Here is a 15,370-nt window from a genome sequence, read left to right as displayed (position 1 = left end):
CCAACAAGCACCATTTTCCATGCACACGTTTTACATTTCAGGCCAGTTTTGAGCCGGCTAATAATATCCTCATAATAAATATCGATGTCAAATTCAAAATGTATTACGAGCCTGTCTGACATTAACAGATGGATGAGTAATCCTTGAAGAACGTCTCAGATAAAAGGGAAATTCAGATACAACACAATCTATTTTTGACACTGGTCAAATTTACCCGGAACAGCCGCATATGTGTACACTAACTTTGTAGCACAATTTATAATTATTCTCAAGGAATACACAATTTGCCAAACAGGCTTTTGATTTGTTTGTGTATATTATTTGTAAGCATATTTCAAGGATAGGCTAACATTAAATGAACAATAATGTGACAAATTGTGACAAATCACCAATATTGTCGTTTTCTTTAAATTTACAAAATTATAATTATCGTGATTTTCCCCTTTTATTCTAAAGTCTACATTTGACTGTGTTGAGTGTAGTAGGTATATGATATCCAATGTTGACCATTTCATAACCACGTATTATAGCCACGCCCATTCTTTAACGCGTTGATTGTGACGTAAGCGCCAAATAAAACCAGATCACGCGAGCTTTCCGGTCTCTCTTCTCTTTTCGGCGTTGAAAATGGATGCAGCTATCAACCAGGCCAACATGCAGCCGCATATAATGCTTTTCTGTTCAAATATCAAGTTATTGAACATAGATGTTCCTCCTTGAACTAAGCGATTTCCTTTCCCGAGTACTTGGGTGCAGAATCTAGCGACTTTGAAATGGTGCTGGCTAGTTAGCTTTTTAGCTTGATTGGATGCAGCACCTCGTGCAGACTGCAGGTCAGTCCCTCGGCCATGTAAAGTAGAAGTCAATTATCACGGGTAAGGTCTCATAGTTGGTGTGATATACATTTTTAAATTGTAATCCGCTCACTTAATGTGATGATTTTGTTGCACCAGTCTGAAAACCACGTGTAGAGAACAATGGTGCCTGATCAGCATTCGATTGGGGCCCGTAGAAACTCGTTGATCTTCCATCTCTCATTAACTTCTTGTTCTTGTTTCAGGTCACTTGTGCTCCAAATGGTTTAAAATGCCCGAACGAGAGGACGTTGTAAAGGTTTGTACTGTATTTAGTCACACCACGTTGCGTGATAGTTTCAATGATGATAACTGCTGCATAGGAAGTGCCGTCTGATGCGATAACTGACGATGGCATTAAGCTGATCTGAGAAAGTCCCCCAAATTTATTTTTTGTATGAAAGCTGATCAAAAGAGAATGACTGTGATATGTTTCTATTTAGGTGCAGTAAAGTAGCTGTCATCAGAACAAACGTTCTCTGCGGGAATGGAGATTAGCAGGTACTTACTGTCGGATTTGTGCAGAAGCAAGCAAGCCAGTGATGATAAAAGTTATCCCTGTCTGAACATAAATGTTGAGTCATGGTAATCTGAGGCTTGACTATCTTTAAAGTTTCACTTGTTCATTAGATGCCTTCAATGTATGATTGTAATGTCTTATTTTTGTACCCCCTTAGGGTGAATATCTGTTTGGTGTGAATGGCCTGAAGAAAACGAGTCACAAGGAAAACTGACTTCTGAATTCATTTAATAAACAATGTTGTACAAAATCTATGTAAAGCTCCTGAAAGTGAGCAAGAATCACAATGCTGGAGTCAGTGTGACTTCTGTCTATAAGACTTTTTCTTCAAGTTTTCAAGGAAGATTTTTTGCTCTTGCAGGTAGTCATTGTCCTGTATGCATGAGTAACTCAGTTAAGTGGAAATCCATACAAGGGTTGAAAGACTTGATTTAAAAAAAATAAAGCATATGTGTTTTGCTGATCTGTTTACTCTTCATTGTGAGATTTGCAATAAAAGTTGTAAGCATTACAAAAGTTCCATGCACTTTCTACAAGATGCGGTTAGATTCTAATGCATGGTACAGTAAAAACTTTTTGTTACTTATTTTAAATAAAAAATCGGCTTTGTAATTTCTTAAAATTAAATTTTTGCTAAAGCTATAATCAAAATTACCCCTCAAAAAATGTTTCGCCGTGAGGTGCTCTATACACTGAGTAACTTTTTGAATTTAACTAAATTTTGATAAATTTACAAATAAAAATTCTAAATATTGTATATACTTAGGATATATATGAACATACAGACTCCTTTTAATATTCAACAATTTCTGCTTACCTTTTGCGCATTGTATTTCCATATAGCCAGACTTGCCCGGAGTGCCACAGATTGAGAATTGGGTGTTACCTGAGAGGTTTTTAAGGTTGGGGTCAAGATTGGCTCTCGCATTGCTGAACCCCATTCTACAAATCATTATGCAAATCATGGTTATTATTCACCTAATGGTTCAATTTGTAAAACTGAATATAGGTTTCCATCACCTGGTAGAGTGGGATTGGTTTGTGTCAAGGGGCCACTCTGAGGGTCTGTTTTAGGTTTCTCCGTTGTTTCCTGTGGATTAAACCGTCTTCGCTCCTACAATTGAGAGTGCAAGTTATATTGCCAGCCTTCAAGTGACCTATATTTGGGGTCAGAAGGGGTTGATAACAATTCAGATGAAATACCTGAAGAGCACGTTGTTCGAGCTGCCTCAGCCTCTCAATCCGAGAATGAATCGTTCGCAGCCTTGCCTCATGTTCAGACTCCACACGTTTGGCTTCCTGCAATGCCTGTTCTCCTTCCTCATACTTTTCTGCTGCCAGCTGCACACATCAAGAGGCATAGTAATGCAAAAGCATCCACACAATTCGGGACAGACAAACATTTGGGGGTGGATGAGGATAAAGGGCCTTTTATTTCTTAGCAAAAAAGTAGTTACGTGGATGGAATTGAGACATTTCAGACAATGGGTGATTTACCTTGCTGAAGGTATCAACCTCCTGTGCTCGGATTTTGAGCCTCAGAGCAGTGCTGCTTATTCTCTCTTTTTCTTGCTCCAGTTCTCCTTTCAGTTGTTCCAGAGCCTCTCTCTCCTGTGCCACAGCCGTCTCTTTCAGTTTCAGCTCTCCGCTGCGAAGCTTCAAAGCAGCTTGTTCCTATGACAAAAGAAAAAGGTTAATGTATTTGGGATTTGTAATCAAGTGGGTTTGCTGAAAAGCAGCTTCAGCTCACCTGCGCAAGACTCATAATGGAGCCCTCTCTCCTCTCTAGTAAAGTGCTGACATCCTGTTCGGCCCTTTCTCGTCGCTGCTTTTCCTGGGCATGGAAGATGTTCCACTCCGCCGCCAGCTTTCTTCTCTCCTCTGCGCACTGCTGCATCACTGCCTTCTGCTCTTCTAATAACGCACTCTTAATGTGTAGCGAGAAAGGAAGAGTGATGGGAAATCAAATGACATCTTCACATTCTTGTCAGGTTTCAGCCTTACCTTGGCTCTTTCCAGCTCCTCTCTTTCCATAGTCAGAGAGCGTCGTTCTTCTTCCAGGCTTTTTAGGGAAGACTCGACTTTGCCTTGCTCTGCTGTCATCTTCCAGCGTTCCTGTCAAATAATTGCTAGTATTAATAGTCAAAAGTTATGGCTATCCTTGTGGGTGGGTGGTGGGACTTAAATCCATGTAAGGCACTTTGAGTTGCATTTTTTGTATGAAAAGCACCATTATGCATTACATTTAGATTATCTTAAGTGTCTTGCTGTGAAAACTAGGGCCTCATTTATTTGGCTGATAATAGCTCTTTTAAAATCATCCCAAATCTGCAATTTTTCTTGCCGATTATGTATATATTTTTTTTTTGCACATCAACACATTACAACATAAGACAAAAATGAAGACATTCTAACATTTTCCTGACAAAAAAAATATTTAAAAAAAATTGGCTCATATTTACCAATTTTTCTCTGTTGTAAATTTTAAATAAATAATAAAGGACAAAGTAGTCAAATGTTCTGCATTTAATACACATCTATTCTTAAAAGCGTTAACGGACCAATAAATAAGTATAATAAAAATATCAGAATCTTATTCTAACAAATAACGCAGTTTGTCTCAATAAAATCCATATAAACTGGAGTCGCTCATTTCTTTTTTTCTTCTTTTTTTTCTCCTTTTTTTTCTCTTGGAGAGCTCAGTATTGTTCATTCGATTTGACATGTCATCATTGCTCTCCTTTTTTTATTAACATTTTTATATATATATATATATTTTTTTTTGTATGTGGGTGAGTATGTGTATGTGCGTGCGTGTGTGCGTGCATTCATCAGTTCACCTAAAACCTATTAAAAAAAATCCCATACTAATAATATAATATAATAATAAATTGCCAAATGCAGAAACATCAATGTAAGTTATCACGATGTAGTGGCTCTCGCTAACAGACAGAATTAAGTAACCAGAATTAGGTTAAAAAATTCTATATACGTATACCATGTTTCTATAAATTTTGATATTTGGTTTCTATTTGAGGCAGATATTTTTTCCATTAAAATGTGATTCATGAGGAGGTTAGACCATTGGTCGATGTTCAGAGTTTGTTTATTTTTCCAGTTAACAAGAATTGTTTTTTTTGCGATAGTAAGGGCTACAAGTGTAGATTGAAATTGTTTATGTGGTAAGTCAGTTGTTGTTAGGTCGCCTAGCAAACACAAGTTTGGAGATAAAGGTATCCTACAGTCCAAAATAGCGGAAAGTTTTTCTAAGACTTTAGTCCAGAAATACATAACCGGAGTACATAACCATAAAGCATGAACATAAGTGTCTGTAGTGTTTTGTAAACATTGGAGACAAATGTCGGAGTCTGAGAGTCCCATTTTCTTCATCATATATTGAGTAATGTATGTTCTGTGAATAATTTTATATTGGATAAGTCACTCATTTCTGTGTTTGACTTATTCCGTTCACTAAACAGCTGGAAGTGCATCAGCAACTGTGGCTCTTGCCCACTTGCAAGGCATGACTTTACTTTAAATAGCAATTGTAACTCAAATTTTGGCTCACAAAAGAAAGCCAAAAAACCTCAAAACTTAAAGCCCATACATTGGAGTCAAGTTAGTACATTACTCACCTTCTCAATTTGTCTCTGCTGCTGAGCCAAACGGTCCTGCATGACTGAAACAAACATATAGAGATGAAACGCTCGATCGTGTCCACTAGAGAATCTCGATCGCTGTGGGTGTGAAGTGAAGCGCATACTTCGAAGCTGCTCATCTCTGTGCCGCACCCCGTGCTCCAAGCCGTGGTTTGTGTGCTCATGCCTGCTCTCGACCAAAGTGGAGAGATCTCCAAGACGAAAAGAAAACTGCTCCATTTTCTCGATGACGAGCGTCAGTGACCTGGACAAAGATGGCATTCAGTATTCTTATCTCAAATCCTAACTACCATAACTTCATTGCATGACAATGCAACACATTTTAGACACTCTGTTTATGCACAACATTTATGCATATAAAAAAAATCAATTACATGACGTACCTGGTCTCAGATGTTGCACTTGTTACAGCATCAACCTCTTCTTCTTTCAGCCTTTTCAGTCGATTGACATGATCTTCATGATCTTTCTTCATCTCCGTGATAGATTTTCTAAATGTCATAGAAAGAACGGTAGATGTAAAGCAACAATTCATGAGTTCAATTGTTAGTATAATGCAGAGTAAGCATATTGCTTTTGCTAGATTCGTTTCATCATTCCCATAATCCAAACCTTTGCGGATCTTCTGTTTAATGCACAAAACCATGGATATATTTGAAAGCAAGGTCTATCCACACAAGAAGTTTACCTTTGCAAATCCAGGAGTCTCTCTCTGTCACGGTCTTGGTCTTGCTGGAACTGGGCCAGTTTACGCTGGTAGTGAGCCTGCAGGTCTGAACGCTCCTTCTCAGCCGCTTGCGTTAGTGCGGCCACCCGTTCAATTAAGTCTTCGCTCTCCTGCCGCATCCGCGTCTCCCTCTGGACTGCCGATTCCTCGAGAAGCTTGACGCGAGTCCTGCAAGTGGCACATAAGACGGTGTGTAGCACAGGGATGTGATTTGACCAAAGTGAAATTATCTGAAAATTTAGCCGGGGGTCTGGGGGCCGCTGGCACCCAGCTAGGTCCAGGTATGCTTTTTAAGTACTTTGAATGCACTCACATGACAAAGAAATAGACAAAACAACAGCATAAATTTTCAATGTATATTGAACTATCCCATATAAAATGGCAGTTTTAGTCAACTCAAAATCAGTCACATTCAAAAACATTGGACTGCCTTTGCTTTTAAAAACTATCACTGAGAATATCATCATATCTAACTAATGTGATTACTAAGTTAACACATAAATAATGTTGAAGAGTTCAAATTTCATGAACAAATAATTGTATCATGACCAAATGAAAAGTAACTCATATTAGAGCATACCACAAATGTCTTTGTTATAGCAGAAGATGTTATCTGTCGGAGTCATGTGCATACACAATGAACTAAAAAAAAAAAAAAAAAAATCGGAATTTTTTTTTTTTGAGGGAGATAAAAAAAGCGGAATTCCGCGAATTAGCGGAAAAATCACATCCCTGGTAGCATGACTCACACTTTTGAACAGATGGTGGATGGAACCAACACAGAGTGTACATTTTATCTAGAAATTAATACTTGTGTGCGTTTTCCATGAGTTCCATGTCCTGTCTATGTCGCTTCTGGATACTTTCCAGCAACATCTGGCTATGGTCTCGTTCCAGCTGCATAGTCTTAACCTGGACAACAACAGATAGAGGTCAGAGGTTACATAACCAGTCATTAACTGCATACGGCCGTATTCTCCTGTTTCACACTATAGTATTAGATTACCTGTCCCTCCAGCTGAATGATGCGTGCCTGCAAATCCTCTCCGTCACCATGGTGCTCCTCATTGAGCTTTTTCAGGGCGCCAACATCCAAAGCACCCCGGAACCCCAATAACTGTGACTGCATCATCTTTCAGACAGAAGTGGCCATCATGCAAAAGTGTGTTGCGTCAGTCTTACAAAGTGAAAATAATTGAAATGAACCTGACACAGAGTTAAGTTGTTTACCTGCTGTTGTAGTAGCAATTGCTGCAGGCTGTCAGCCGAAAACGGCACCTGCTAACAGGACAAGAAATTCAAATACAGCAAGCTAAATCGAAATAATACAAACTAAAACAATACCTGTTGCTGGACAGGAGCTGATGAGTTTAGCTTTAGGTTTTGGTGTGGGAGTGCTGGAAAAAGCATCAATGGGAATGACAATATGCACTAATGAAAGAAATTTATGGTAATGGATATACCAGGGTCTAACAATAAAGTCAGTTCAAATGTGTATCAGTTTTTGTCCCATGTTAAAGACCGAGTGTGTAGTCCTAAGTGCCACCTAGTGGTCAAAGATTAGCATTAGAAGCATGCAGGAGGACGCACACTCAGAGAGAGAGAGAGAGAGAGAGAGAGAGAGCCTAACACCAGTTCTAATTTTGCGTGAGCAAACGAGCATCTCCGCGAGGGACAGCGACTTGGCAGCCATTGTGAAGCCTGGCGAGCAACGGCGTAAGACCAAGTGGGCCAGAATTAGCCAGAGCAGCTAACAGGAGCGGCTAACAGGAGTTAGTCGGAGCCATAGGCTGGAGTGGCTAACGAGAGCGGCTAGTGGGAGAAGCTAGTATTTTGTATTATTATTTTTAAATAGTAAAAGCTTGCGAAAACAAAGCAGAAATCAAGGGAGTTAGTGACGACCACCTGCAGGCCCCAGCTGTGGAAGGTAAGCTGCGGTTGACCCCATTGGGTCCGACACTCGATCAAAGCACCACACCAAGGCAAACTACGTTCGCAAAGTTGTCCTTTTGGGCATCCGTAGCAGAAAGATGGTGGCGAAACATGGCACTGAGATTACAGCCGTGTAATATAATTAGTGATTACTGGACATAAGAGTATATTTATAAAAAACATTTAAAAAAAAGGACATTTATGTGATACAACATATTTTTTTGCTTTCTATTGACATAAACCAGGGTTCACCAATGTCGGTCCTTGAGGTCCAGAGTCCTGCAGGTTTATATGTTTCTGCCCACTAGCACACCTGATTCATATAATCAGCACATCAGCATCCCTGATAACGATTCTGATCGCTAGTATCAGGTGTGTTGGTAGGCGGAAACATCTAAAAACCTGCAGGACTCCGGAGACCTCTAGGACCGGAATTAGTGAACACTGACATAAACAGTCGTTTTTTTTTAAATGAATGAATTATTAGCTCACCACTAGATGGCGCTATGGATCAGTGAATGTCGCACAAAAATTCTATATTTAAACCATAATCTTTACCTGATGTGGCCCACCATCCAATTTTAAGTGGCCTGCGGCATAAACTGTACATAAAATGACATTTGACATGATCAATAAGGCTAGTTAAAAAAGTTAGGGAGTCAAAATTTGTGCCACTGCTATAAATAAATTGGTTTATAAATTGTTTAAATTCAGAGTTTTTCTAGATATGCAAAGATGCAAATAAATTATTTGCCGCTAAAAATAACAATAATAATGTAGGGAATAAAAATGATTAAACTTAAGAAAAAAATATCCCTTCCACTTTATGCTCTGTGTGAAGGTCTGATTTATAACATTAATGGTTCTCAAGTAACTGTTTTAAAAATGGTCTGATTACTACAGTTTCATCTTGTGGTGGTTCTGAATGAGGAGATGAGATTATGTTGCTATTCATTGCAGGGCTGGATCTAGTCGAGTGAAGTACACGGTCTAAACTATTTGCCTTATTACTGCCTTTAACACAGAGCTGTTATGTAGCAGCTGTTCAAAAACCTAGAAATGAATACCATTTTAATTAAAAAAATAAATAAAGTAGCCCTTGCATCTTTCTGTTTTTCTGTACGCGGCCCTCAAATGTGGTTTTGGGAATGCCAGTTTCTAATTTTCCCACAATATTTTTAGGGCTGAGTGGACAAAAAGGTGTAATGGGTACCTTAATACTTTTTCGCTATAATGTACAGTACATGTTGAATAAAGCAGTCACTCAATACCTTGCTTGGCTCTCTCTTCTCTTTCAAAGGCATGTTGTGCAGCAAGGCTCGGTTGTCCAAGTGAGGAGCTGACACAAATTTCAACAATATAGAAAAAATATATATATTACATAAAAGAAAATGTTGAAAAGCATACAATCTTTTAGGGTGTTTGTTTTCCCACCCAAAGCTTACCCGGCATCCTTGGAGGACGACGATTGCTTCTCAGGGATGTTATTTCTGCCTCTGCGGGCTTGTGAAGGGGCTTCCTTACTAAAAACCAGATCATGAAACTGATTCCATGTATGACCATTGAGGGATTGCGTAATCGTATTCACATTACCTAACAAGTGAATCCACTTCTTCTCCAAGACCCAAAGATTGCTCCTGATTTAAGATTTTGGCATCAAAGTTTGATCCTGAGAACGACTTCTTCCTGCTAAGAGCTCCCGCCAACCAGTCATCCTCTTTCTTCTGGCTTTTGATCGCCTCAGGCTTTGCTGCTTTGGTGTCAGTTGAAAGTGAGGCATTCACTTCCATTTTAGCAGCTGATAAATTCTGCTCACCAGACAGGGAGCGCTTTCTCTCCAATAAAGGAGAAGGAGATTTTGGAGACTCTGTAGAAGTCTTCTTCTCTTTGATGTCATCTTCAAGGTAGCTGTGCTCATCGTTTGCCTTGAGACACAGCCAGTCAGCTGGGTTGCGGGATCGAGTGGAGGCTGGGGCAATGGGTGGCTTTTTCTCCGGGGTGGAAACACTGACATCCTCTGTGGGGAATCTTTTTGTTTTGTTTTTTTTTAAGTAAAAGTGAAATGAATTGAAATACCATTAACCCAATCCAGGCTCGAAAAAGCCACCACCAATGTTTTAACTCTTTGACTGCCAGACGTTTTCAGAAAAGGGATGCCGTGGGTGCCAGCCGATTTAAGCATTTTTGACTGATCTTTCAAGGCCCACAGAAAATTATGTGTTTAGACTATGGAAACACACATACTACCAAATGAAAGATTGGACTCTCATCTTTCATCAGAATTTTTTTTTTGTTTCTACCTTATTCCGTTTTTCAGTAATCAACAATAGAAAATGGTTAGTTTCACCTCAGTTTTGAAAAAAACGTCTTTTAACGTCTTTGGCAATCCTCCATAGGATTTTACTAAACGTTATTTAACGTTTTTGGCAGTCAAAGAGTTAATAAAGAAAAATAGCACTGGGTTGTAAAATATAAATTGAAATCATATTAGAATAGAACATAAACATTCAAACAAAGTAAAAGAGAATGTCCACCAAAAAAAGTTGGGGCACTCACAAGGTACCACTGTACTTGTAGAGTGCGCACACACCTAATAGACTGCCTACGAGATTGGTGCCCTGAAGCGGTGTCTCCCACTGTGGGCTGATAGGACCCAAATTTGAGGTCATCTTCTAAAAGGGTCTCTGAGAAATGGACATAAAGGCCCTCAATTACTTTTAAAGTCTACATACCACACATTGTGTTAGGATTAGACACATTTACATCTTACCAGCTTTCATATTGTAGTTCTTCTCCCGAGACAGAGGCTGGTCCTTAGCACCCGAGGACCACTCCGGACGAAGGGAATTACAGTTCTCTAGAATCTCATCGAGTCTGGTACGAGCTCTCTGTGGTTGCTCACTACAGAATTGAGATGATAACACATATATAAGAATTTAGGCCGTAAATAAAAAAAAATACAATAAAAGCAACCAGACCGAAATAATTCAGTCAAGTGGGAATCAACAAAGTTAGAATTATTTTTAGATGCACACCAAATCAGCAGTATTACATAAAAATAAAAATAAAAATAAAAAGAATGAAAAAGAATAAGAATAATAAAAAAAGAAGAAGAATAGCAGGACATTAAAGGGAAAGTTAAGATGTCACCTTTCCCCTTTGGCCCAAACCACATTCTCCTTTTTCTTGGGAATTTCACAGTCCAGGCCAAGTTCATCGATCAAATCGTCTTTCTCATCATCAAACGCAAGTTCGCTTAGTTTTTTTGTTGCACTAGCTGGTTAAAAGAAAAGAAAAGAAAAGAAAAACATACACACACGAGAAAGAAGAGAGGAATTCCGCATGAGAGGTTAACATTGAAACATGAGAAACATGACATCCTGTACATTTTTTAGGCTTACGTTTTTGGACGACAGATGCCGAATGTGAAGGTACCGATTTTTCAGGTTTGGTCGGGTGTGAACTGGATTTGGATGGCGTCTTGTTTTTATTTTGCGGTAAACCACCCAGCAGGTCAACTAGGTCATCCATATCATCCTGGTCATCGAGGTCTGCAGTTAAAAAAAATAAAATAAAAATAAATAAGAAGCCATTTAGCTACGATTTGGCCAAACACGTTAGGGGCTGCTCTGCACTCAAATAGAAAACAATCCAAAGTTGTCATTTAAATTCCTACATAAGCAACCATGTTGACATATGAGCAAAAATTAATATTGTGTAGATTATTATTAAACCAGCTAATATTATTTTTTAATTTATGAAATGATTATACTCAACGTCACGACGCGAGAGGCATCAAGTGGATCACATTGTTTAACCAAACCTGCTGCTGCAGCCTACATTAGATTTGAAGTGAGGCTTGTTAAACGCTGCCACTTCAAGATAGGTTAATTCAAATGATAAGGTAATACCTTCAAAATGTTGAGTCAATAGGGTAGTTTTTGTGTACGGTTTGTTAAGTCATTAAAAGCTTCAGTTTTAGATGACAAAGACAAATGGCAGACTCACCAGAGAAGCTGAACTTTTTGGTACGTGCGAAAGATGAATGGATCTTCTTCCCTTGTATGGCAGCTTCATCTAGGTCAAGCGGGGGGAAACAAAGCTCTCATTGCTTTCAGGAAAACCTTGAAGCCAGTTTTCATGAGTATGACTAAACCATTTCATAAGTGCGCCACTGCATTACCTGCTTCCCTTGTTTTTTTTGTATCACTCGCTATATCTGGTTCTGGCAAGAACCTTTCAGAATCAGATGGTTTTGTTGCTGCAGAAGGTGAATTAGTTGCCTTCTTTGATGCAGCATTCATATCATTTTGACTCTGAAAAGATTAAAAACAACAGATACGAGCAGTTAACATGGACAAAGACAAAAACAAGCATTGCTTAAATTCAGGTGGTAAACAGTAAACCATTCTGATAATTCACACAAGTGATTATGATGTGCCCCCTACTGGCACAAACACCTTTTCTGTTAAGTATTTTTGTATTTCATTGTTCCTTAATGTTTTTTGATTGTGCCAGTACAATTCCATAAATAAATGCGACAAAATAAACATGATATTGCATTTTTAATATTGTTTTTTTTTAGGATCATCCACTTAAATTAATCAGTCATCATCATTGTCAGGTTAAAAACAGTTTTTCCATGAAAAAAAATAGGTTGAAGATGGTGTACAGACCAGAAAATGTCAAATGTTAAATAATCAAATTTTATCCTGAAAAAAAAAACTCTAGCACAGGCTTAGATAATAAAATATAAAGATGCTAAAAATGAAATAATTGTTGAAACTTTTATATCATGAATATAATATACAGGGCCATAACATGGATAGCTTTTAACACACCTCAATGTTGTCTTCATCCAGGTTTATGTCGTCGAGCAAACTGAAGAGGTTTTCAATGTCAGGTGTGCTGAAGGAGAAAAAAGGTATTCATATGTAAAACGTGGTACCATTTCTTATGTGTTATATTTAATTAGTCGAACATATACCTATGAAGTAATCCACCATGTCCTGATTTCCTTCTCAGTGGAAGTTCTGGTGAGTAAATAGTTAAATATTAACCCCTAGGAGGTATTGTGACCCGTTTTGGGCTTTTTGTTGGTTCTGACCAAGCCATTTCAAAATAAAATACTGCCCACGGGTTCATGGGCCCATTATTGCAGTCATATTCATAACACCCCCCATTTAATCCGCATAATTGCTATCACTTACTTTCACCATCGAAGGAGCTGTCGAGGATTTCTCCATCACCGAATGAGCCTTGGGAGAGTCATGAAAATATCTCATCAGCATGGAGCTCTTCATTTTGTTACATTTGAGGCTGTAACTGTGTATTATATTTGGAATGGCAGTAGGCACTTCTCCTGTATGTCAGCTCTTCTTTAAGTACATTAGAAACTTACTTTTAGGTGGCTTCCCTTTTGGCTTGGTGGCCTGAAAATGGCATCACAATTAAAAATAAATGAATAAATAAATAGATAGCTACATTAACGATGCCGCTACGCTTACGGTGTACTCACCATTTTGGTTTGTTTACCTTTACAGCAGCACTTAGCTGGCTACTTTAGCATCAATCTGGTGAGGCGTCTCGTCTCCAATGGTGATCGCAAACACTATCCACTCATGAGGCACCATTTAAAATGAGACGGTTAACATATAGAAGTCATGCAAAACACGTATGAAAAGAGTCTGGCGGTTTTGTTTTTGCACACAAACTCAATCTATCTAGAGATTTGAATTTGTAGATTAGGTACGTTTCCTGTTCACTCGTCCACTTGCATTGTGGGTAATGTCGTCTCCAGCGATCCCGTGAAAGCGCCACTGCTGTGCACGCCATGTGATATTGGTACTGCCTCTATTTGTTTTTCTATTTTGACCTGTTCTCCAAGTCATCGTATATTTGTTCCCAAGTTAACTCGCTACCCCCTGCCCAACTTGTCTCAGCGTCCTCTAGTACCACATCTCACGTGATGCGTCGTCACCTCCGCCATATTACATGTGCACAAAGTTAATGCCTCTGAAGCACACACATATTGAGGTGTTCTTGGGGCAACGTCCTCAAATGACCTTCATAATCTTGGTGCCAAACTGCCAAATATAAATAACTACGATGTGTAGCCCTAAATGTCCTGGTAATGTTGCTCCAACCTAAACATTTATAATTTCAATTAAGAATTTTACTTAATTACACTTCAACAGCCATCTTTGCTAGCTAGAAATGCTACATGCATGCAGGGATGTCAGTCTTATGTGAGGTATGTAGGGTGACCACTGACCAGATCCTATTTTGGCCGGGGCAGAACTGTTTGGAGCCATGGGTCCCGCATCCCAGCGGATTCTGCCAACTCACTTGTTTTGTCCTGATATTATGCCGGTCCCGTATTGGCGTCTTGTTTTTTGCAATGTCGTGTGTGCCAATCACTCATTACCATAGTGATTCATACGATCAACCCATTAAAAAGGAACTTAACTATTCAATTACTTGCTATTTACTTCCAAATTCAGGTTTGTGTTGTCATTCACATCCGCTTGACACTTATGACACTTATGGTGTACGTGTCATGGAGGAAAAGGACTAATGAAATAACAGTTGAAGTTGAATTAAAGTTGTCCTTTAATTGGAGACAGAAGGTGAACATACAATCAAACCATGTGATTCTCACAAAGCTCTCTAACAAACAAACAAAAAGTCCTTCAGACAGCCATCTCAGCACTTTATCTTTGGGAAAACATATTGAGGCGGGGGTGTAACAACATAGGCTAATAATTTCCAGTTTGCAAAGGAAAATGCATCTTCATAACAACGAAAAAGATGTACACAGCCTCAATTTATTTTCCTTTTCAACAGGCACGGGGTGGGATCAACTGAGCTGTGCCTGCATGGCACTCGCAGCATGTTGGGTCCTGCTCAAGGTTATTTTAGTTAACTAAAACTAACGAAAAAACGAAAACTAAAATTCCAAAAACGAGTTTGTTAACAAAATAAAATAACAACGAAAATGCTTTTTAAAAAACGAAAACTAACTGAAACTACATATTATGTTTACAAAACTAACTATATTTATAGCAAAAATGTCCTTCGTTTTAGTCTTTGGTTATCAATTTAATGCATGAGCCTTTGGGGATGATTTATTCTGATATTAACCGGAATAAGGACATTTGAAAGTGTGCCACACAAAAGTGATGTCATCTAGCAGCAGCCAATAGAAAAGCACCTTCAGAAGACGTTGCTCCTATGGTGTTTTTTTAAATATTGCGCACAAGTAATACACACTTAAAAAAAACCAACTAATACTGAAACTAACTAAAACCAAGCATTTATGAAATAATTAAAACTAATAAAAACTAACAGAACCACCCTGAAAACTAATTAAAACTAACTAAATTTAAAAAACAAAACTCAAAACGAAATAAAAAACAACTAAAATGAAAAATTCCCAAACTATAATAACCCTCGTCCTGCTGTAACAATTCACGAAGTGGTAACAATATTTAACATTTCATATTAATGAGCAGGGACAGCACGGTGGTGACTGGTTAGCATGTCCGCCTCCCAGTGCAGAAGACGTGAGATCGAGTCGGGCATCAGCCTTCCTGGGTGGAGTTTGCATGTTCTCCCCGTGCTTGCATGGGTTTCTTCCGGGTACTCCGGTTTCCTCCCACATTCCAAAGACATGCAT

At 38.7% G+C, this 15,370-nt stretch overlaps 2 protein-coding genes, 1 long non-coding RNA gene and 2 other non-coding genes across 8 annotated transcripts in view; 3 read left to right on the top strand and 2 right to left on the bottom strand.

Moving 5' to 3' along the window:
• The window catches only part of LOC144043352 (sphingosine kinase 1-like), a 32,584-nt gene extending 31,091 nt beyond the window's left edge, over nt 1-1,493 (bottom strand). The window contains exon 1 of the mRNA XM_077556893.1: nt 1,364-1,493. The gene's annotated coding sequence lies outside the window, so the exon portion shown is untranslated. The remainder of the gene's footprint in view (nt 1-1,363) is intronic.
• Nucleotides 8-1,837, top strand: LOC144043353 (uncharacterized). Of its 2 annotated transcripts, none has more exons than XR_013291096.1 (4): nt 8-833; nt 1,061-1,113; nt 1,298-1,355; nt 1,532-1,837. It is a non-coding gene; the product is annotated as an uncharacterized LOC144043353 (long non-coding RNA). The 2 variants fall into 2 exon arrangements; XR_013291095.1 differs by having other exon boundaries at nt 9-875.
• LOC144047467 (small nucleolar RNA SNORD49) lies at nt 1,153-1,227 on the top strand. The gene has a single exon (XR_013293037.1). It is a non-coding gene; the product is annotated as a small nucleolar RNA SNORD49 (small nucleolar RNA).
• LOC144047465 (small nucleolar RNA R38) lies at nt 1,386-1,455 on the top strand. Its single transcript, XR_013293035.1, has one exon. It is a non-coding gene; the product is annotated as a small nucleolar RNA R38 (small nucleolar RNA).
• fbf1 (Fas binding factor 1) lies at nt 1,586-13,546 on the bottom strand. 3 transcript variants are annotated; one of them, XM_077556892.1, is made up of 29 exons: nt 13,211-13,504; nt 13,094-13,124; nt 12,903-12,950; nt 12,680-12,725; nt 12,534-12,600; nt 11,876-12,008; nt 11,701-11,769; nt 11,094-11,243; nt 10,843-10,969; nt 10,463-10,593; nt 10,283-10,376; nt 9,286-9,720; nt 9,138-9,215; nt 8,964-9,031; nt 7,105-7,157; nt 6,991-7,041; nt 6,767-6,892; nt 6,572-6,672; nt 5,722-5,928; nt 5,417-5,524; nt 5,138-5,277; nt 5,010-5,053; nt 3,379-3,489; nt 3,125-3,301; nt 2,872-3,048; nt 2,578-2,715; nt 2,395-2,488; nt 2,192-2,316; nt 1,586-1,747 (listed from the first exon to the last, which is right to left on the bottom strand). In XM_077556892.1, the coding sequence occupies exons 1-29, from the start codon at nt 13,211-13,213 to the stop codon at nt 1,670-1,672; spliced, it is 3,210 nt and encodes a 1,069-aa protein (XP_077413018.1). In that variant the 5' UTR covers nt 13,214-13,504; the 3' UTR covers nt 1,586-1,669. The 3 variants fall into 3 exon arrangements, with proteins under 3 accessions (XP_077413018.1, XP_077413017.1, XP_077413015.1); XM_077556891.1 differs by having other exon boundaries at nt 5,010-5,277; nt 6,991-7,038; nt 13,211-13,546; XM_077556889.1 differs by having other exon boundaries at nt 5,010-5,277; nt 13,211-13,545.
• Between the last annotated feature and the right edge of the window lie 1,824 nt (nt 13,547-15,370).

The sequence above is a fragment of the Vanacampus margaritifer genome, chromosome 2, assembly GCF_051991255.1.
Source record: "Vanacampus margaritifer isolate UIUO_Vmar chromosome 2, RoL_Vmar_1.0, whole genome shotgun sequence".
NCBI classification, from domain to species: domain Eukaryota; kingdom Metazoa; phylum Chordata; class Actinopteri; order Syngnathiformes; family Syngnathidae; genus Vanacampus; species Vanacampus margaritifer.
Note: the sequence above shows the minus strand (reverse complement) of the source record. Positions and strands in the feature narration are given on the sequence as shown.